Below are 22,359 nucleotides of genomic sequence, written 5' to 3' on the forward strand. Positions count from 1 at the left end.
GAAGACTTTAGAAAAAACTAATAATCAAATAACTAATCTTAAAACAGACTAAAAGAATCATGTTATAAATTGTACTGACTTAACATGAAAAGTGTTAAATATAAGAAAAACAGTCTACTTTAGAATATGAAACAATAGAATTGCACCTTGATTTTGACCAATTAAAACGAAAGTTTTATTTTAAATGTTTTCTATTAATCTCACTTCTATATGAAAAGCATGTCCCTTTCTTGCACTTTTGTGTTCTTCCTTTCTCAGATACTCCCCTTAATTGTTCCTTAAAGGGGCAAAGAAGTTCTGTAGCTTTCAGCAGTGGTCATCTTGATCTTTAAAATAAATTTGCTGAAACCTTTCCTGAGACCCTGTTTCAAAAATAAACATAAAAATAGGGCTGGGGGTATAGCTCGAAGGTAGAATGCCCCTGGGTTCAATCTCTAGACACACACACACACACACACACACACACACACACACACTCTCTCTCTCTCTCTCTCTCTCTGATAATAATAATAATTATTATTATTAGAACTGAAAACTAGAAAAATTGTTTAGTTCCATTTTGAATAGAAAAATTAAAATATCTAAAGAAATGAAGTAATATGCTGTCACAAAGGTAGCCCACCTCTGTTACCTTTAATTTATGAAACTTTTCAGAGAAACTTAATGTTAAGAGGCCTCTGAATAATGACAAAAAGTGGGGGAGGGGTAAAGAAGTAATGAGCTATTGAAGTTAAGACAAATAATTAGGAAAGTTCAAGTAAGGCCATTAGTTCCTAATGTGGTTATTGCACATAAATCATCTAACAATATTTATTTATTTGTTTGTTTGTTTATTTATTGCCATACTGGGAGTTGAACCCAGGGCCTTGCATATGCTAGGTAAGTACTCTACCACCAAGCCACATCCTCAGTCTTGTATTTGAACCATTGACTCTGGGCAATGTCTTTCAAATCCTATTTCTAAAATATGTCTCCATCTCTTATTTTCATGCCTAGCATCCTAGTACAAATCACCCATTCCTTTGTATTACTGCAGTAGTTTCCTAACTAGCTCGCTGGCTTCCATTCATTTTTTTATACCAAAGCCACACAATCTTTAAAAACTTGAAGCAAGTTGGGCATACTTGAGAGGCTAAGACATGGGGGTCTCAGATTTGAGGCCAGCCTCATCAACTTAGACCCTGTTTCAAAATAAATAGGGCTGGGGATGTATCTTAGATGTAGAATGCCCCTGGGTTCAATCCTCACTATAAAAATAAATAAGTAGCCGGGCGTGGTGGTGCACGCTTGTAATCCTCGCGCTTGGGAGGCAGAGACAGGAGGATCGCGCAGGTTCGAAGCCAGCCGTGTGCGCTGGCTTAAGAGACCCTGTTTCCAAATAAAAATGTAAAAATAGGTCTGGGAGTGTAGCCCGGAGGTAGAAGGGCTTCCAGGAACCCCAGTACTACAAAAAATTAAAATAAATAAATAAATAAATAAATAAAATTATGACTGTCTTAAAATTTTTTTGTGTGTGTGTGGGTCTGGGGATGGAACCCAGGGGCACTCAACCTCCGAGCTACACCCCCTGCCCTATATTTTATTTTTTATTTTGAAACTGGGTCTCACTGAGTTGCAGAGGGCCTCACTAAGTAGCTGAGGCTGTCCATGAACTGCGATCCTCCGGTCTCAGCCTCCTGAATGCTGGGATTACAAGTGTGTGCCACCACGCCCGGCTTTTACTTAAAATTTTAAAGGGATTTTTAATCACTTAACAACAACAAATGCAAACTTCATCGCTTTGCTCACAAGGCTCCTGTATAACCTGATCATAGCTGTCTCTTCAACTATATATGCTGTTGCATCTCATGGTTACGTACCACTCAAATGAGCCTTGTTCCTTCAGTTCCTTGTTCTACAGAAATTTTTTTTTCTAAAATTTTTCACAGTTTGCAGATATATAGTATTTTGGTCTTTGTAAGCTCTATTAGAATAAGGATTAACTTTTCATAATTTTGTGTCATCTGCCTGCCACAAAACCTGGCACATGATGAATAAATATTAGGTGGCTGGATGGGAGTGATTGAGTGATAGACTAGAGGTTACTGTGCCTGTTTCTCATATATAAATTGGATAACAATAAATACCATTAGTAGATGAAGAAGTCAGTGAAAATGTTTATGGCAAATGAAGATTCAATGAAAATATGTATCATAACTGTTTTGTTCTCCCTCCTTTTATTTTCCTTAGTTTACCCAAAATAATATGAATTATGTTCCAGACTTATTTCTCATCAGTTGTTTCTATTATAATTTGTAGCAGCTAAGTGTTTCTAGCCCTTTTTATCTATTGAAAATGTTAGTACCTATATTGTACTAGAGTAGATAGATGGTGGAAGGACAGAGCTAGACAATATGTGCCCGCTCATAAATGGTTAAAAGAATAGTAAGAGTATCACAGGTTATCTCCAAGTACCACAGGTGCAAAATCCCAAAGTCTTATGTAAGGCAGAATTTTAATTTCTAACCTAAAAGGAAGTAGGCAGGGCAGCACAGGGCTTTTATGGCATTTCTGTCTCACGAAGTTCTCATGGACTTTTAGTTACTGACCTATACAGGGTTTTTGGTTTAAGATGGCAGCCAGTCATCCATTTTCTTGTAAGCAGGCTGGATATGCTGTTGTCCTTAAGGAAGTTTTCTGGAAACCACCCAACACCGCTACTTAAAAGTCTGGTCAGGACTTTGTCATGTGACTCCCAGCTACAAAGAAGGCTGAGAAAGGTAGTCTTTATTCTGTTGAGGCTTTATACTCACATAAAATTTGGATATTACAGTTCAATGGAAGACTGAAAAAATAAATTAAAAATTCAGGTCTTTATAAGGCATACATGTAATATTAATGTTATTAATATGCAGTATATAACATTGATATTGGAAGGAGTAACAGTTAAATATTTACCGTTTTAACTTACCAGTGTGACCAGAACACTTGAGATATTCAAGCAATATCAGTTATTAACCATTTTGTAAGTACATCTGGGTAATCATTTTAAAAAATGTCCTGGGTCTGAAACATGCAGGGCTAAATATAATTTATTTTGAAATGATAATTTTTAGATGTAGTGGCTTAAGCTAGGTGCGGTGGTGTGTGCCTGTAATCGCAGTAGATGGAAGATAGACAGGAAGATCACAGGTTCCAGGACAGCTTCAGCAATGTAGTCACATTCTTAGCAACCTAGCAATACCTGTTTGAAAACAAAAAAATAAAAAGGGCAGGGGATGTGCCGGGCGTGGTGGCGCACGCTTGTAATCCCCGCGCTTGGGAGGCAGAGACAGGAGGATCGCGCTGGTTCGGAGCCAGCCTCGCTGGTTTAAGAGACCCTGTTTCCACATAAAGTTAAAAACTAGGTCTGAGAGTGTAGCCCGTGGGAGTGTAGCCCGGAGATAGAAGGGCTTCCAGGAACCCCAGTACCACCAAAAAAAAAAGGGGGGGCAGGGGATGTAGTTTAGAGATAGACTGCCTTTGGGTTCAGTCTCAGTGCCATAATGAACAAACATACATATATGCATACAGGCGCTTTTTTTTTTGAAGATTTAAAGAAGTTTATTAAAAAGATAGTTACCGCCTCATGTTGTAACACGAGGGGGTGGTTCGAAAGAATTCACCCTACATACAGGCTTTTTGCAGTGGTACTAGATGTGGAACCCAGGGGCCTTCTACCTCTGGACTTTACCTTCAGCCATATATATTTATTTATTTATTTATTTATTTATTTATTTATTTATTTATTTATTTATTTATTTATTTATTTTTTGAAACAGGGTCTAGCTAAGTTGTTGAAAGTCTCACTAAATTGCTGAGGCTGATTTTGAGCCTGAATCCTCTTGTCTCAGCCTTCTAACTACTGGGATTTGTCCAGAAATGTTTTCTGAAGCATGGTTTCAACCCACTTTTTGCCATCTTTTGCCACAATGTTTTTTTTTTTTAGTGGTACTGTGAGTGGACCCCAGGGGCATTCTACCTCCAAGTGACACCCCCAGCCCTATTTTTTATTCTTTATTTTGAAACAGTGTCTCGCTGAGTTGCAAAAGGCCTCACTAAGTAGCTGAGGCTGGCTTCAAACCACGATCCTATTGTCTCAGCCTCCCAAATGCTGGGACGACAAACTTGCACCACTATGACAGGATGCCACAAATTTTTCATTTAATTCAGTTATCCCTGGAGATTGCTTCTAGGATCCCCCATGAATATTAAAATCTGAGGGTGCTCAGGTCTCTGATATAAAATGAAGTAATATCTGCATATAACCTATGCACATGTTCCAGTATACTTTAAATCATCTCAGGATTGCTTATAATAACTAATACAATGTATGTAAATGGTTGTTTTTCTTTTTTGTTTAGGGAATAGTAACAAGGGGGAAAGTCTGTATGTGTTCAGTGCAGACATAATTTCCCACCCCTCACCCCTGACTATTTCTAATTTATGGTTGGTTGGTTGAATCTAGGTGTGGAATCAGTGGACTTGGAGAGCCAGCATTACTTGTATTATGTCATGGTATTTGACACTGGCATGACATTCAAGAAGTTTTTGATTATTAAACATTTCACAATGTGGATTTTGATAAGTTTACTTTTGGTGAAGTCTATGCAAATATTCCAAATTCTAACAGACTCCAAAGTCTGAAACACTTCTATTCCCAAGCATTTCAGACAATGGATACTCAACCTTTATTTTATTCCATGATAATCAGTATGGTTCACAGATACATACATGTAAGTTGAAGTTTGGTTAGAATCTTGATGCAGAAAGGAAAAATCGAATTGTGGTATAACAAATTTAGGAACCTAAAAATCTTTCAGAGTCGTAAGTTTTTAATCAGTAAAATAGAAGTTTAAGCAAGCTTTATCATTATATAATTCTGTGAATAGTAGAAACAAACTCTTGATAGGATATACATTATAAAAAATAGAAGAATTATGAAATTGTCAGGGTTGGACCTCTTGGTTTATTAAAAAACTTAATCTAAGCCGGGCGTGGTGGCACACGCTTGTAATCCCCGCGCTTGGGAGGCAGAGACAGGAGGATCGCGCAGGTTCGAAGCCAGCTGTGTGCGCTGGCTTAGGAGACCCTGTTTCCAAATAAAAATGTAAAAATAGGTCTGGGAGTGTAGCCTGGAGGTAGAAGGGCTTCCAGGAACCCTAGTACCACCAAAACAAAAACAGTGTTTGAAGCCGGGTGTAATCCCAGCATTTGGGAGGCTGAGACAGGAGGATTGTGGTTCGAGGACAGCCTCAGCTACTACTTAGGCCCTTTGCAACTCAGTGAGACCCTGTCTCAAAATAAATTATAAAAAAAAATAGTACTGAGGCTGTAGCTTGGAGGTAGAATGCCCCTGGGTTCCACCCCCAGTACTGCAAATAGAATAAAATAATAATAAATATTTTCTACTCTTTTTCTTCTTAAACTATAAAAATACCATTTATTTATTTACTTAGTCTCTTATTTTTGTAGTACTAGGGTTGGAACCCAGGGGCATTCTACCTCCAAGTTATACTCCTAGCCCCATTTTTAAATTTTTATTTTGAAACAAGATCTCAATAAGTTGCAGAGAGTTTATTAAGTAGCTGAGGCTAGCCCCAAACCTGTGATCCTCCTGTCCCAGCCTCCCAGGTACTGGGGTTACAAGCGTGCATCACCACACCGGGCATCCATTTACTTATTTTGAAACAGAGTCTCACTAAGTTGCCAAGGGCCTTGCTAAATTGCCTAGGTTGCCTTTGAACCTGCAGTCATCCTGTCTCAACCTCCCAAGCACGTGCCACTATGCAGTGCTTAAATTCTTCTATTATGTCTTAAATTTCTTCTATCATGTTGGTTGTTTTTTTTTTTAACACATGGTTTGATAAGTAAACTGACTCAGACATGTGAGGTAAAACTAGCTCTGAAATCCTCCTTTAAAAATAACTTGTTTGAGCCGGACGTGGTGGCGCACGCTTGTAATCCCAGCATTCGGGAGGTTGAGACCTGGAGGATCTCAGTTCGTGGACAGCCTCAGCTCCTTAGTGAGGCCCTCTGCAACTCAGTGAGACCTGGTTTCAAAATAAAGAATAAAAATAATAGAGCAGAGGGTGTAGCTCAGAGGTCAAATGCACCTGGGTTCCATCCCCAGACCTGCAAACAAACATAAAATAATAATTTGTTTGAGCTGGGAGTGGTGGTGCATGCTTTGGAATCCCAGTACTTATGAGGCTGCAACAGAAGGATCAAGGTTATCAGACGGCCTCAGCTATTTAGTGAGGCCCTCCACTGCTTAATGAGGTCCTCTGCAACTTAGTGAGACCCTGTTTAAAAATAAAGAATAAAAAATAGGGCTGGGGGTGTAGCTCAGAGGTAGAATGCCACTGGGTTTCATCCTCAGTACCCCAAAACCAAAAAAACTTGTTTGAGAATATTGAAATATATAGTAGTCCTTTAAAGTTTTCACAGCCATAGATTACCTATCTTTCAAGATAACATTTATGCACTTATATTTAGGTAACAGAAATCTTGGGGATATGAGTATGTCTGAGATTAGGGTACAGGCTTAGTAATTTGGTTACTTGGGATAAAATACTTTTTTCCGCCTTTCTCCCCCCGCCCCTCACAGAAGTTCCTAAACTTACTTGACTTATCCTCTTCTTTTCAGAAAAAAAATTACTCAGTGCTCCCTTCCCCAAATCTACTCTTTCAGCAAATTAAAAAGATTTTGTGACATATATTCTTTCAGTATCTATATTTCTTTTCAGAGCCTTCCCCCTCCTGGGGGTGGAGGTCAGTATTGCTCACTTTGGGAACCTATATGGTCTATGGTATGGGAAGTAACAAGGTTATTGGAGCATTACACAAGAATTTATAGCACCCAGCACATTGGAAGTGTTCAGTAACTATTATGTTTATTAACAAAAGTAATAGTTGATAGAAGAGATAAAAACAGATTTTATAGGGACTCTGCCTCTTGAGGGGATATTCCTATCATTGGGTAGATAGAGAAATGGGAGGGACAGCTGCAAAGTAATTGGTATTTTGTTATACACACACACACGTGTGTGTGTGTGTGTGTGTGTGTGTGTGTAGTGTTTGGGATTGGGATCTAACCTAGAACCTTGTTCTCACTATGTAAGAGCTGTACCACTGAATTGCAGCCCCAGCCCCCAAATAGTTGATTTTGACAGTTATTTATAGCTTTAGGGAATTATTTTATAGGGTAAAGAGATTCTTTCCATTTCCTTGTGCACTTTTTACATGTAGACAATAATTCAGGACAAAGAACTTTAAGCAATTGTTTTTATGTAGCTGTTTAACAGATTTTGCAAAGGCTTGTTTTGAGCTTGGATCTTGTCTCAGCCTCAAGTACTGGGATTACAGGAGTTCACCACTGCACCCAATTGGACTATTTGATTTCTTTAGCAAAACCACAAGTAATTAATAGAATCTTAGAGTTAGGATTTCTATTTCTATGAAGCTTTTATTTTTTCTATTAAAATATAAAGACTTAAATTCAACAACTTATTATTAGAAATCTTAAATATCTTATGTTTAAACTTTTGCATTATAGAAAATAACATACATTTAAAAAGTCTTAGCAAAAAATAACACCTTAACTTAGGTTCATGGTTTTTATGATGTCATAAAATACTTCCCTTCCTCTCTTTTTTATAAGTTCATTAAAGACATGGTTTTTACTGCAGCTGTCATTATAGGGTTAAACATTGGCTATATTGTAACATACGAAAGCAGTTAAGCTGTTTGGAATTGTTTACTTGCTAAAACCAGTGTTAGTCAGCAGAGGCAGTACACCAGATTTCCTTGTGGCTTTTAGTGGAAAATGTTAAAAGCACACTCGTTTTTCAGTTATAGAATTTTTCAGTTTGATCGGATTAGTCACAGCACTGGCATGAACCTTCTAATTGTGAAGGCTGTCCAAAGGCACTATTTTTTCTCCAGCTAGAGGAAGTTACATCCTGAGCAGTAGCTCAGCTCTCTGGTAAGTGTAACATGTGAGCATTACTAGGCATTTCATCCTGCGGGTCTGCAGTCTTTGCTCTTCAGACTGTTGCTCAGTTGGAATGCTTTGTGCGGCGATCCTGAGGCTCTAACGATATTTTTTAAGGACCTACTCATTTGGGCATGTCAGTGGCATTTTGCAAGAGCATCTGAGGAACAGGAAAGCATCTGAAATCGACTGGAAACGATAACTAGCGGTTTTCACTGTGGAAGGAAACTATATTGGCACAGAGGCAGATGATTGAATAAAAGTAGTTGGCTGGAAGAAGATGCACACTCTGCTGTTTTCCCTCTGAATGAAGACTGTTTAATGGAAGCCGTGTTCATGTGGAGATCAAAGGAAATGCTGGAATGATAAACTACTCTGTTTTTTAAAATTTTTCCTCTCTTTCTCTTTTTTGAAATGAAACCCTGGAGCAGTAATTTGAGCTCAGAAGCCTTCTAATTCCTTCGCAGCCTGCTTGTTCTATTAGGATTCTCCTCTGTCACCATTTCTGCTTGGTGCCTGTGCCCTTTTGCTGGAGCTGCCACCCGCGACTGCCTGATGGAGAAAGAATGAAAAAGCTCTGCCTTGGTTATGCTATCGATGGGAATAAAGCTATCTGTGTTTCTTCTATTATATGGGAAATCTGGATTAATCGAGCTGTATTCTAGTACCAAGAGTCCTATTGTCTCTTTTGGTCTGACTCATCACATGTAAATGTACTGCAGCTTCGCTATTAATGCAGAGAGGTTTTGCCCCCCCAAAACACCGAAAGAATTGACAACCTTCTGAGCTTCATTTTCAAGATTTTTGCTGAGCTCTAGAGCTTTTTTTTTTTCTTTTAATTTCCTGGATAAGATCTACATTAAATTAGTGAAGCTGAAGAGATGAAGATAAATTAGAAGTGGAAACAGAATAGTGAGGTTTTATTTTTTACTTTCAATTGTAAGCAAGCCAGCCTACTGGTAACTATATGACCTTGCAGGCAAGAGTGGGTCTAGCTCTGATCACCTCTCACAGCAGTTGTTTGTCATTTCATTCTTTGTGTGATGGTGTGTCACTAAAAACAATTATTGTTTTGTACAAGTAAATTTGAGAGCCATATGACTATTTTGGTAGGGGAAAATATTTTTAAACAAGCGTGTACTGGACTGTTTTGATTATTAACATGTTGGTGTGAAAGTATTTTTTTAAGTATTGCCCGTAACCCAACTGAATATAGTAGAATTTTGTTATTTTTGGCAGTTACAAGTTATATATCATAATTTTAAATTTTAGTTTCTCTAATAATACTTATTAACTTTATAAAACTAGCTACACTGTTCAGAGAATGTTTATAAGTGTTGTACAGAAGAGAAGGAAAAACTACTTGTGCTCTTCCAACTGTGATTTTTATCACATAGCTTAGAATTTAATGTTTTAAAAGAGCGAATGAGTCGAGTGTGTATTGTTGTTTTGGAGGAGGTAGAAGATGAGTCTCCCGCATTCATTCCTAAATTGCCACAGGAAAATAAAGCTCTGTATTCTCCACCTTCTGGAAATGTATTGGTAAGATATGAAAGTTTTTATTTTTTATATTCTGTCAAGCTAGTAGTGTAAATTTTATTTTTAGGAAAACATGAGTTTCTTTCCATTTCATTAAAAACTAAAAGCAATATGTGTGTCAATGTAATGCAATATTATTTGTATATAAAAACATTTTTACTTTTACTTTTCAAATGCTTAGATAACACTTCAGACCATACTATCTTTTAATTTCTTAAAGACTTAAAAATGGAGAAATAGTAGTTATGACAACCATGCTTCTGTTTTTGTGTGTATGTGTGTGGTTTTAGAAGTGATGTGAGAAGAATCAGGAACTCTGCATATTTTAAGAACGATTGAGCACTACCAGGAACACCAAGGCATAGCCCTTTCTATAAAGAATTTTTATATATCTACACGCAAGACTTTATGTGGGGGAAAAAATTAAGCTTCATTTTTAACCTTATTTATAATGTTGTTGTCAGCTGGTTCCTTATTCAACTAGTATAATCTGATACTTTAGGCTGTGTTGTTGATTAGGAAATTATATTTAGATATGCATGTGTTTGGCTTTTCATGTTATTCAAGTATATATTTTTTGGTCTTTGAATGGTAATTTTTATCAGTTGCCAAGTTTACTTTCTTGGGATATATATGTGTGTATATATATATATAATCTAATCTATGTGTGTATATATTATATATGTATATATAATATTCTAATCTATGTATGTATAACACGGACCTATGCATATTATTTTCATGCTCCAAGCTTAAAAGAGGCCTGCTTTCATGGACACAGTATGGGTTGGGAATTGCTTCTTTGACAAGTTTTATTCCACAAGTAGATTTTGAAAAACCAGGCTTTTATTTGAAATTCCTTTTATCATATATAAACAAGAGGCTTATACGAAAAATAAAAATCTGTGTTTATTTTATTTTACTTACTTTTGACCCAATTTACTGATACATATGTATTTTTAAAAAATTAGGCCTTCCCCTGTTCCCCTCCTCAGGATGAATCTTGTACTTTAATATGATTTGGCTTTATGAAACTTCTGATTTATGCTAAAAAGTGATCATTGCTACAGAGCAGAAAACATTGATTTAGAAATCTAAAATGGGAATGGGGCATATACCTGTAATCCAGCTACTCAGAAGGCTGAAGCATTGAAGGATCACAAGTTCAAGGCCAGTGTGGCAATTTAGCAAGGCCCTGTCTCAGAATTTTTAAAAAGGGCTGAGGATGTAGCTCAGTGGTAAAGTGTGATTCAATCCCCAGTACTGCCAAAAAGAGAGAGAGAGAGAGAGAGAGAGAGAGAGAAGTTATACAGAATGGAAATAGAATTATTCATGTGATAGAACTAATGTTTTTATTATTCTCTCATATTTTTTTAGCCATCACTGGTGCAAGCTATTTTTAATGGAGATCCCGATGAAGTTCGAGCACTAATATTTAAGAAAGAAGATGTTAACTTTCAGGTAAAATAATAATTAGTTTAAACCTGCTTTTTAAAACTCTTTTCTAGAATTGTGATTTTTGTTAAAAATGCATAATTCTGTAAAACTTGTATTAAATGAGAGCACAGGGTCTTGAGGCAAAAAGGTAAATACTGGATGCAGGGTAATAACTAAAATTACAAAAATACTAAAAGCTAGTGAAGGTCCTAGTTTTCTAGACGTTTTATTTGAAAATTTTCAAACACAGAAATGTTGAAAAAATTGTCAGTATCTGTATACCTTCTACTAAAGTACAACAATGATATCATTTTGCCATATGTACTTTTTCTTATACTTTATATATGCACATATATTTTTCTTAATTTCTCTTTTGTTGAATCCTATTTGAAAGTTTCAGAAATCATAACACTTCAACATGCATTTCAGAATTCTTTATTGTTTATGATTACTTGATTATGAAATCAGATTTACTTTCTGAAAATAATCACAGTGAACATTTTACAAAGATGCTTGATTAATTTTGTCTGACTAGTTTCTCAGTAAATAAAAGATATAAGGTTTGGAAAGTTTTCAGACTAAGATATAGTACACTTACTATTCAGGACTGACCTACAGGACAATTTAGAAAGAGTGGATATAAAGACAATTGTCTTTTTATATATTTCTTGGTGGCCAGTTGTTTCTTTAGTTTATTAAATTATGGCTAATATGCATAATTTAATAAGATCAAATTTATGTATGTACTTCTAAGTTATGGGGGGTGTGAAAACTCAACGACTCATAAAGTTGCTGTAGCAATACCTCAAACAGGGGATCTGGAGATTATCATAGTTCTAAGAAAGCATACCCTGCAAGCTCATCTTGAACTCTTTTCTGTTTTTTGATAGACTAGTACTAAGTAGATATAAGAAGTTTTTACCTTGCTTTTGAAATTTGGGTTATCTGAGTAGATGTGAATCGTTGGCTAAAACGGTTAATTCTGATATTGTGTAATCCTAGTACTTGGACGGCTAAGACAGGAGATAACAGGTTTGAGGCCAGCCTCAGCAACTTAATGAGACCCTTAACAAAATAAAAAGGGCTAGGTTATAGCTGGGCAGTAGAATGCCCCTGGGTTCAATCCCCAGTACCTCCCCCCAAAATAGGTCGTTTAAATTTTTTTTAGTCAAATTATGATGTTTTGAATTTTGTGGACCACTAAACAGCGGTATATAGTGATATACCAGCCGGGCATGGTGGTGCACACTTGTAATCCCAGCATTCGGAAGGCTGAATCAGGTGGATCACTACTTAGTGAGGCCCTTTGCAACTCAGTGAGACCCTGTGACCCTGTTTCAAGATAATAAATAAAAAATAGGTCTGGGGGTGTAACTCAGAGGTAGAATGCCCCTGGTTCCATCTCCAATACCGCAAAAAAAAAAAAAAAAAAAAAAAAGATATACCTGATTTTTTTGTGTGTGTGGTACTGGGGTTCCTGGAAACCCTTCTACCTCCGAGCTACACTCCCAGACACCTATTTCTTTATATTTTTATTTGGAAACAGGGTCTCTTAAACCAGAGAAGCTGGCTTCGAACTCCTGTCTCTGCCTCCCAAGCACGAGGATTACAAGCGTGCACCACCACACATGGCGATATACCTGATTTTTAATAAAACTAATTTGTTATCTATTCATATCATTTAATTTGAAAGGAAGTCTTTCCTTCTAATGCAGAAGATAGATTTACTAAAAATTAACAAGCATTTTCTATTTGGAAGCTCTGCCTACCTGACTAAATGGAGGTTTATTTCTTGCTTAATAATTTAATCCAGAGCCAGGTGATTACAGCATTAACCAGAATGTTAAGACGACGGCGTCAGCTCTGAGCAAACTTCTCTGTGAGACTCTTGGCTTTCTCTTCATGGCCAGAGATGTGACTGTTGCACTGGGGAATCAGACAACCAAAAAAGCAGAAAGGCATTCTGTACATTTCCTTTTTCATTGTTTAAAACAAAGGGAACGAGCTGGGCGTGGTGGCGCCCCTTGTAATCCCAGCCCTTGGGAGGATGAGACAGGAGGATCACACAGTTTCAAAGCCAGCCTCATCTACTTAGTGAGGCTCTCAGCAACTTAGTGAGACCCTGTTTCCATATAAAATACGTCTGGGAGTATAGCCCAGAGGTAGAAAGCCCCCGCGTTCCACCCCCAGTACCATCAATCAATTAATCAATAGATAAATAAATAGAAACTATCTTTTCTAGACTCCTCACAAAACTTTCTTGTGAGGTTTCATTGGTTTACCTGGGTTACTCTCAAGTAATCCATCAGCAAATTAGGGTAAGATTCGTTTTTGCTTGGAATCAGTTGTGGTTCGTTGTCACATCCATCCCTTGGATCTGGAATAAGGGTTTATCTTCACTGAATATATTGCCATATCTTGAGTAAATTGAGATTTTCATAGGAAGGAAGAAAGGAAATATAGTTGGGAAAATAGTTGTTTGAATTGGTAACTTAACAGAAGGTAGATTATTGGTTGCCTAAAAATAATTGAAATAACAAACTTCTGGAAAAATGAAAGTCACCTGGATATGAAAAGAGCATGGTAAATTGAAAAGGGAAATAGTAAAAAATAAAATAAAAAGCAGAGTGGTATTTATAATGTAAGAAAAAATGTGGACTGTAATCTGAATCTTCTTAGCCATATTCGCAACTTGAACAGATTCACTTAACTTCTTCAGTACGCGCTTTCTTTTGTTGTAATTATTTGGTGAAACATTGATGATATTCAGGATCTTTTCTTATCCCAAATTTAGGATGCTTTAAAAATTCTGGGTTACCTTGAATGACTTCATGCTTTTACCCAGAAGCTTTTGCTTTTCTTGATCTGTGTGGCCAAAATAATTAAATACCTTTCCTCAGGACTTACTAGAACTTAATGTCCTGTTGGTCCTGTTGTAGAACTCAAATAATTTAATTTGAAACATTAATGATGTGATATTTAAGGAGAAAGGTTTGACTATTATTCATAATAAAACTATTTTCTACAAGTAGTTTTTCTCTATCCAGAGTGATAGGATTGATACTTTTTATAGAGTTTTACTTCTGACATAGATGAATGCATGAGACTTTGAAACTTAGGCAACAGTCTTACAAATTAGTAGGGTGACATTTCTATTTCATCAGTAGGAGATAAAAACTAAGATAAAGGTTAAACATGTACAGGATCAAAAGGTGTAGCAGAACAGGCCGGGCGTGGTGGTGCACGCTTGTAATCCCCGCACTTGGGGGGCGGAGACAGGAAGATAGCGCTGGTTCGAAGCCAGCCTCCTGGGCCTAAGAGACCCTGTTTCCAAATAAAAATAAAATGGGTCTGAGAGTGTAGCCTGTAGGGAGAAGGGCTTCCAGGAATCCCAGTACCGCCAAAAGGAAAAAGAAAAGAAAAAAGTGTAGCCGAACAGGATTTTTTTTTTTTTTTTTTTTTTTTTTTTTTTGGAGTCTGGGAGTGGAACCCAGGGGCATTAGACCTGTGAGCTACACCTCTTTCCCTATTTTTTTTTTTCATTCTGTATTTTGAAACAGGGTCTCAATAAGTTGCAGAGGGCCTCACTAATTAGTTGAGGCTGTCCGTGAACCGTGATCCTCTGGACTCAAGCCCCCCAAATGCTGTGATTACAAGCATGCACCACCACGCCCACCTCAGAACAGAAATTTAAACCTTTGCCAGAGCCAGGAATGATTGTGCACGCCTAGAATCCCAGTACTTGGGAGGCTAAAACAGGAGGATTGTAGTTGGTGGCCGGCCCTAGCAACTTAGTGAGACCCTGTTTCAAAATGAAAAATAAAAAGAACTGGAGGTTTAGCATGAAGATAGAATACCCCTGGGTTCAATCCTCTATAGCACTAAAATAACAACAGCAGCAACAAATTATAGCTTAAGCCTTTGTCACACTGGACAGTAACTTGGGAAATCTTACGGAGAAATATATTTTTCTTTTACCAGTTAGTAGCATAAGGCAAGAATGGTTCAAAATAGAATATTTTCTCCTCAAAGGAGCTATACTTATTCCCTATGGATGCCTGTCTTTTGAGTTGTGACACAAATATGATCTTAGTTTTCATAATACCAAGTACAACTACATTTTAGCATTGGAAACAGTAAATGAATAAGCCTCCTTTCATGCCCTGCTTTTGGATGAGTAAAAATCTTATTCAAGGTAGTAGTACACTAGGGCAATTATAATACGGCCAAACCCGCTTTTACTGTTTACACAGAGGAAGGTCTAGATTATGAATGACCCTTTGGAACTAAAAAAAAAGCTGATTTAAGAGTTAGGCAGTAAGCTGGGCGTGGTGGTGCATGCTTGTAATCCCAGCTTTTGGGAGGCTGAGACTGGAGGATTGCGCATGGTTCGCGGACAGCCTCAGCTTAGTGAGGCCCTCCGCAACTTAGTGAGACCCTGTTTCAAAGTAAAGAATAAAAAACTGGGCAGGGAGTGTAGCTCAGAGGTCGAATGCTCCTGGGTTCCATCCCTAGACCTGCCAAAAAAAAAAAGAAAGAAAGAAAAGGAAAGAAAAGAAATGGAAAAAGGAGCTAGGCAGTAGATTTTATATCATATAACTTGGTACTTTTGAAAATGCTGCCTCATGTTTTGCTTATTGACTCCTGAATTTAGATGTACTTTGTTATTTCAAATGTTTAAGATTGTTTTTGCAAAAGTAGCCTTTAAAATTATTACCATCCCTTAAGTTTCTAGAAGTGCTTTGTGGGATCATTGAAATGAGTTGATTACTTTGTCAGGTGAAGTTGGCAGGTGTGTGAATGAGCATGCATGTGTCTCCAGAAGATATTCATTAACATGATTTGTAATTGGTAGTAAACACTAAATTTCCACAGGTTTCCTGAAGTGCCCCCTACTACCTTCCATCATAGTGTTTCCTGGTTGTTTCTAGAACTTCGCAGTAAGTGCTCTTTGCCTTCAGTAAACCTTTCCTGGAGGCCACATGTCGTTTCTGCTCACTGTCAGTACAGTACACCAAGCCATTGATGTGTCTTAATTCATTACAAGGTTGTACACCTATGGACATAAGAATAACCATATGTTATGCCAGTCTTCTCCCACAGAGCCTACAACCTCCCAGCCCATCTCAGGCATGTCTGCCCAGCTTCTGCCCGGTGTATGTGGAACATGGAGTAGAGGTGGGGAGTGTGAAGGAAAAGCCAACTCCATTTCCCCCAGGGGAGATTGCCACCATAGCCTTGTCCTGCCTTGACACCATCCCCAGCTTTAGCCAGTGCCTTTAGATTTCAGCTTTAGTTTTTTAAATTTTCTTCACCAATGTTCAGGTTTACCCCAAGATTCAATAATGAGAGTATATTCTCTGTCATTGTGTCTAAATTACTTTTACCGTGGTTCTGAAACTAACGTATATTGTCCACTGGAACCGGCAATTAAAAACTTTGGTGGGATGCAATATATATTACTCTGCACTGCTATGACCTTACATCTTTTACCTTTAATATGCAAGGTAAAATCAAAGGAGCACAGGGCAGTAGGTGTACTAGTTCATTTTATGAAGGGCAGAGACTTAATATGTTTGGGACCAAAACACCTAAGTTGGAAATTTCTAGATCACAAAGGGCCGGTGTACTCTGGAGCAGTCATTGATTGGTGCTTTATTGTAATCATTTTGCACCAGTCCCAACAATCAGGAATTGAGCCCTGGGGGTGCTGAATTGTTGAGGGAGGGTGACTGTGGCCATATGGAAGATAAAATATGTTTTTTCTGCAAAATTTCTATCTGAGTATTTTTACATTAGTATTTTTAAAAACTGTTTAAAGGACAAAAAAATTAAGTGTATTCTAGTTGTAAAATATGCATTATTTTGGGGGGGCGGGTCTGAGGATGAAACCCAGGGGCATTTGGTCTCTGAGCTACACCCCTTGCCCTATTTTTATTCTTTATTTTGAAACAGGGTCTCACTGAGTTGCAGAGGGCCTCACTAAGTAGCTGAGGCTGTCTGCGAACCTCAGTCCTCCTGTCTCAGCCTCCCGAATACTGGGATTACAAGCGTGCGCCACCAGGCCTGGCTATATGCACACATTTTGAATGGCTTTATTTTTATAGTATAAAACTGTTGAACACATAACTGTGATGCACAAATTCTTTACATGTAAGTAGTCTATGCATTTTACAGCAACTTATTATGGTTGAGTAATGAGACAGTTATACATGAAACTTCCATTGTTTTTATTCATTGCTTTTATTTTCTTTAGTTATTACAAAGTTGTATTTATTTTATATACATGGATTTTCCTTTTCCTGACACTGTAACGTTTACTTCAGCTTGTTGACCTTTCTTAGTGTACCTGCATGTTGTAATGTGTGGTAGGGATGAATGTAAAGGCTGTGGCAGCTGTAATTAATTTTGTTAAAGGGCTGGCCACACTTGGATCTGGTTAATGAATGCATTTTGGATGATTTTAGTAACAGGTCACCTTTTCAGAAATTTAGATGTGAACAACAAAATAAGCGTTTTCTCAGCAAAAATTAATAGCTGGTTCTATTTTTTTTTTTTTTTTTAGGTAGAGTACCACCAAATAAAAAACTTTTGGTGGCTTATTTTAGAAATTATATATAGTTTTATTTTAGTTAGCATGTAACACATGTTTTCTACATTTCTTTTTCATCCCTAGGATATTTTTGGTGTTATTCCATATTAGTCTTTATTAGAGAGCTTCTTCATTTTTTATAGCTGCATAGTCATAGTATTTCATTGTGTATTTATACTTTAACCCAGTTCTCTTCTAGTGGGCATTGGGGTTATTAGTCCTGCTCATTGGTAATAAATAGGATCTTTTAACCAAGTGGTCAAAGATTCTGCTTCAGTAGACAGGTAAACATTTTAGAATGTTTGGTTTATTAAACATCAACTTCCCACATAGATTACATGGCCTCTATATTTTGTTAAAGTAATTTTAATATACATGAATTAATGATGGTGTTTGGTCACCTTTAAGACAGGTGTTTTATTTAAAATTTTTGTCTAATGAATCTGCTATTATCAAATCTGTTTAGAAATAGTTTCTGGGTTTGGAGGATGGACTGTTCCTTTGGCCATACTATCCTATTTCTTCATGTAACTTAGGATTGTTTGTTGTAAATTAGACATTTGAATCTAATAACGCATTAATTCTGCATATGAGATTGTCTTGTTCCTTGTCCCCCTTCCCCAGGGTTTGCTATTTTCAACCTATTCTTTGCCTTGCACAAACTTTTAAGTGTCTTTAATGTAGTTTTCTGAAGACTCTGGAGAAAAAAAAAGGGTGTTTTCCCTTTAAACATTCTGAAAGTCATGTAATAAGGTGGAGAGGCCTTGTCATCAGTGAGTCCAGGTGAAACAATTGGGGCTGCTAGCCCATTGTCAGCTCCTCTGCGCTAACGCACAAACCCAAATATTTAGAAGAGAGGGTTTTTTGCCCTCTTAGGCTCCAGAGAGCTAAGTGCAACCTGTTCATAGCAGCCTGCCCTTGGGATTATGGATAGGGGTTGAGTAGTTGCTACTGTGCTAATGAATGAAAGTAACCAGTATACTATGATCAAAATAAATTAAAAACTACCTGTCTAAGCTTTTCCCACTGGGCATTGCAAGTCTTTAGTAGACTATAGAGTTCTAAAATGGTTACACCATTGAGATCCTACAAATGTGTGTTCTAGTTTGGGAAACATTCCTGGTGCTTTCTATCTGAATATCTTCCCAGAATTATCTTTATCCTGTACTTTAAAAAAAAGTCTCCGTCAGCCAGGGCTGATGGCACACACCTGTAATCCCAAGTACTTGGGAGAGTGAGACAGGAGGATTGTAGATTTAAATCCAGCTTTAGCAACTTAGTGAGGCTCTGAGCAGCTTAGTGAGACCCTGTTTCCAAATAAAAATAAATAAATAAATAAATAAATAAATAAATAAATAAATAATAGGGGTGACTGAAGGTATAGCTCAGCTGTAGAATGCCTCCCCAGCACCACCAAAAAACCAACCCCCACCCCATGTCTTTCTATTTAAAATGTGTTTTTTTCCTAAGGAAAGGGGAAGAAGACTGAGGTTCAAATGAAAATAATGCCATTGACTATGTGTTCATGTGTGTTTATAGCAACATTAATCTCAATAATTATTATAAGTATAGTAATACTTAGTATTTTCCTAGATGTGTGTTTATTGGAAAGGAGAGAAATGGGGAGGCAGTATAGGGTACCAAGTGCTGTGTGCATGTATGTCACTGTCAACATGATTTACATTATGACTTGAGGCTATCATGTACCAATAAAAGCACATTATAAAAAATAAAAGAATATCAGAGAAAAGACAAAAGTATGTTTCTTATAAATAGTATGTAGTTAGATTTTGGTTTTGATCCATTCTGATGGTCTTAATTGGTGTTTTTACACCATTGATATTTAAAATGACTATGATATAGAAGAATGAATATTTATATGTTTTACCACTATTTTATATTTGTTATTGTTCTTTGATTTTTTTCTTTTTCTGTCTTTTGTGGATTTTACTGAGCATTTTATGATTCTGTTCTTTCTTAGAATCAGTTATACCTCTCTCTTTACTTGTTTAGTGGTTGTCCTTCTGCTTGCAAAGTACATCTAAAACGAATTGAAGCATACATTCAAATAATACTGTACCACTTTTACCAGTAGTTCCAGTACCTAGCTATAACAAAATAATCCTTTCTCCCTTGTATGGTTGCTGTCACTCCTTTCTGTTACGAATTGGGAGAGTATGGTTGTGGGGAAACTGTTCCCGGGAACCCCTGTTAGGGTCCCAGGCACAATTTCCCTCAAACCACAACAAAACCCAAAACGACCAAAAACAGAAAAAAAAACCAACCCGTGGGTTCTTGTCCTAAGCTAAGAGTAAATATGCGTAGCTTGGACAGTTGCTGAGGATTTAAAGAAGTTTATTAAAAAGATAGAAATACAGAAGATAGTTACAGCCCCATGCCAGAATGGCATGGGGAGGGGGAGGGTGGTCCGAGCCAATTCACCACCCCCAAGATACAGCAGGTGGACCAGACTTTTTATACCCATGACCTCCATCTTGTTTATGTAATTCTGACCTGACTTAGTGAATGTCCCTGTAAGGTACCTCCCCTTACCCTGTAAGATACCTCCCCCAGCAAGGTGTGGCAAGGTGTCTCCTTTCAGGAAGGTCCTACCATCTTAGCTAGCTTATCTAATCATGTAGATCTGTCTTTAGATAGAGAAAGGCCTAGTTCTCCTCTCCTATTGACTTGCTAATTACATTTAGCTAAATCAATCTAAGTTTCAATAGCTGTTTGCTTCCTGACCAAAGCCAAGCCTTTCTCTCTCCAGGTCTGCCACCATTTTGACACAATTATTTTTGAAATATATTAATAATCAGAGCTTTCTCAAATCTTCCTAGGTCATTCCCAATACTGGTACACTTTCACTCACATGAGCATATTTTATCTGAACTCCTCTATAGGTAATATACCTTCCAATACCCCTCTACCCCCTAGTTTCTCTCAGGGTTCTTAAATTTTTTTTTTTATTTTCTACGATTTAAGTATGATATACCTAGGTCTGTCTTTTGGGATATTTTTCTTGCTTAGTATTTTCCTGGATGTGTGTTTGCTGTCTGGCTGATTGGGGGAAATTTTGTTATTTATAATAATAGCAAACATACAGAAAATTTATTATTGCTTCAGATATTTCTTTTACTTTTTTCATTTAGCATTATTTTGTTGTGGCTTGTTTTGCAGTACTGAAGAACCTAGGGGCATTCCACCTCTGAGCAACAACCCAGCCCTATTTTTTTATTCTTTATTTTGAAATAGCATCTCATTGAGTTGTAAAGTTGGTAAACAGTTTTTTTTTTATCTATTACAAATAAAGCTACTCTGAACATTTTATGTACATGTCTTTGTGTGAACATATGCTTTACTTTGTCTCAGGTAAATATATAGTGGTAGAATGGTTGAACCATATGGTAAGCACATATTTAATGTTTAAGAAACTACCCAACTGTTTTCCAAACTGGTTGTGCCATTTTACATTCTCATCAGCAGGTTATGAGAATTGGTTTTTCCACATTCTCACCAGTAGTTGGTATAGTCTTTAAATCTTAAGCATTTTTATAGTTTCTCAGTGTGATTTTAATTTGTATTTCTGCAGTGAGTAATAATGTTGAAACTTCTTCTCATAGTCTTATTGTCAATTTGTGTATCTTCTTTGGTGAAATAACTTCAAATGTTTCTGCCAGTTTTTTGTTGTTGTTTTAATTGGACTGTTTTCTTACTCTTGAGTTTTCAGGTTCTTTATATGTTCTGGATACAAGTCTTCAATCTGTAGCTGTGTTTTAGGTCTCTTCAGAGTGTTTTAAACATCTGAAGTTTTTATTTTGATGATGTCTAGTTTATCGGTTTATTTTATGGATCTTGGTTTGGGAGCTGTATCTAAAAAACTATATCCTAGTGTTATGTAGTTTTACTACATGTAGTTTTACTACTTCTAGAAATTTTATAATTTGTAGCTTCTTATTTAAATCTACAACCTGCTTTGACTCCATAGTATTATATGATGCAAGCTATATGTCAAAATTGACTTTCAACATATCATTGTTAGAGATAACCAGCCCTAATTTTTATTCTTTATTTTGAAACAACAGGGTCTCACTAAGTAGCTGAGGCTGGTTGCAAACCAGCGATCCTCCTTTCTCAACCTCCCAAGTACTGGGATTACAAGTATACACTTCCTGTTTTATTTTTTATTTTGAAACAGAGTTGGGAAGGTCTCATTAAATTGCTGAGACTACCCCTAACCCTATTATCTTCCTGTCTCAGCCTTCCAAGTAATAGTAATACAGGCATGCATCACCATACCCAGCTCTCTTTACATCAGTTTTTATTTCTCTCACCAGTATTTTATAGTTAACATCATGTATGATTTTGTCAGACATACCCATATTCTATAATTTTATAATAGTGTAAATTTATCATTTTATTTGAAAATAGCGTAATCTCTATACTGAAATAAGTTTTTGCTTTTGTTTTTCTTTCTTTTTTTTTTTTTTGAAGTAAGTTTTCCTGAATACTTTACTTGGTTGGAACAAGGCAAGTTCTCTGTAATCCATTCCTTTGAAGGCTAAATTACTCCCAACTTAGCAAAAATATATTCTTTGTAAGGGATGTGTGTATATTTGAAAATTTTTCCATGTTCCAGTAATTTGTGGCCCTCTTAAGGGCCAGTATATATAATTAGAAATATGTGACATTAAAAATTTCACAGACAGGGAAAAATTGTCTGGGAAGGATGATTTTACAAAATGTTTGACAATCACTACTATAATTATTTTGGATG

General features: G+C 36.8%; 1 protein-coding gene across 5 annotated transcripts in view; it reads left to right on the forward strand.

Moving 5' to 3' along the window:
* Window positions 1-22,359, forward strand: part of ANKRD28 (ankyrin repeat domain 28) — a gene marked incomplete at both ends in the record, with an annotated part of 164,050 nt that overhangs the window by 46,637 nt on the left and 95,054 nt on the right. For 2 of the 5 annotated variants that reach the window (XM_080715262.1, XM_080715264.1), the window contains 2 exons: window positions 9,440-9,556; window positions 10,931-11,014. In XM_080715262.1, the coding sequence (XP_080571388.1) occupies window positions 9,440-9,556; window positions 10,931-11,014 (201 nt within the window). Of the gene's footprint in view, window positions 1-9,439; window positions 9,566-10,930; window positions 11,015-22,359 lie in introns of those variants that run through there. The other 3 variants (XM_080715265.1, XM_080715266.1, XM_080715263.1) reach the window with 2 other exon arrangements.

Source organism: Muscardinus avellanarius (assembly GCF_963383645.1).
Source record: "Muscardinus avellanarius genome assembly, chromosome: 18".
In the NCBI taxonomy this organism is placed as follows: Eukaryota; Metazoa; Chordata; class Mammalia; order Rodentia; family Gliridae; genus Muscardinus; species Muscardinus avellanarius.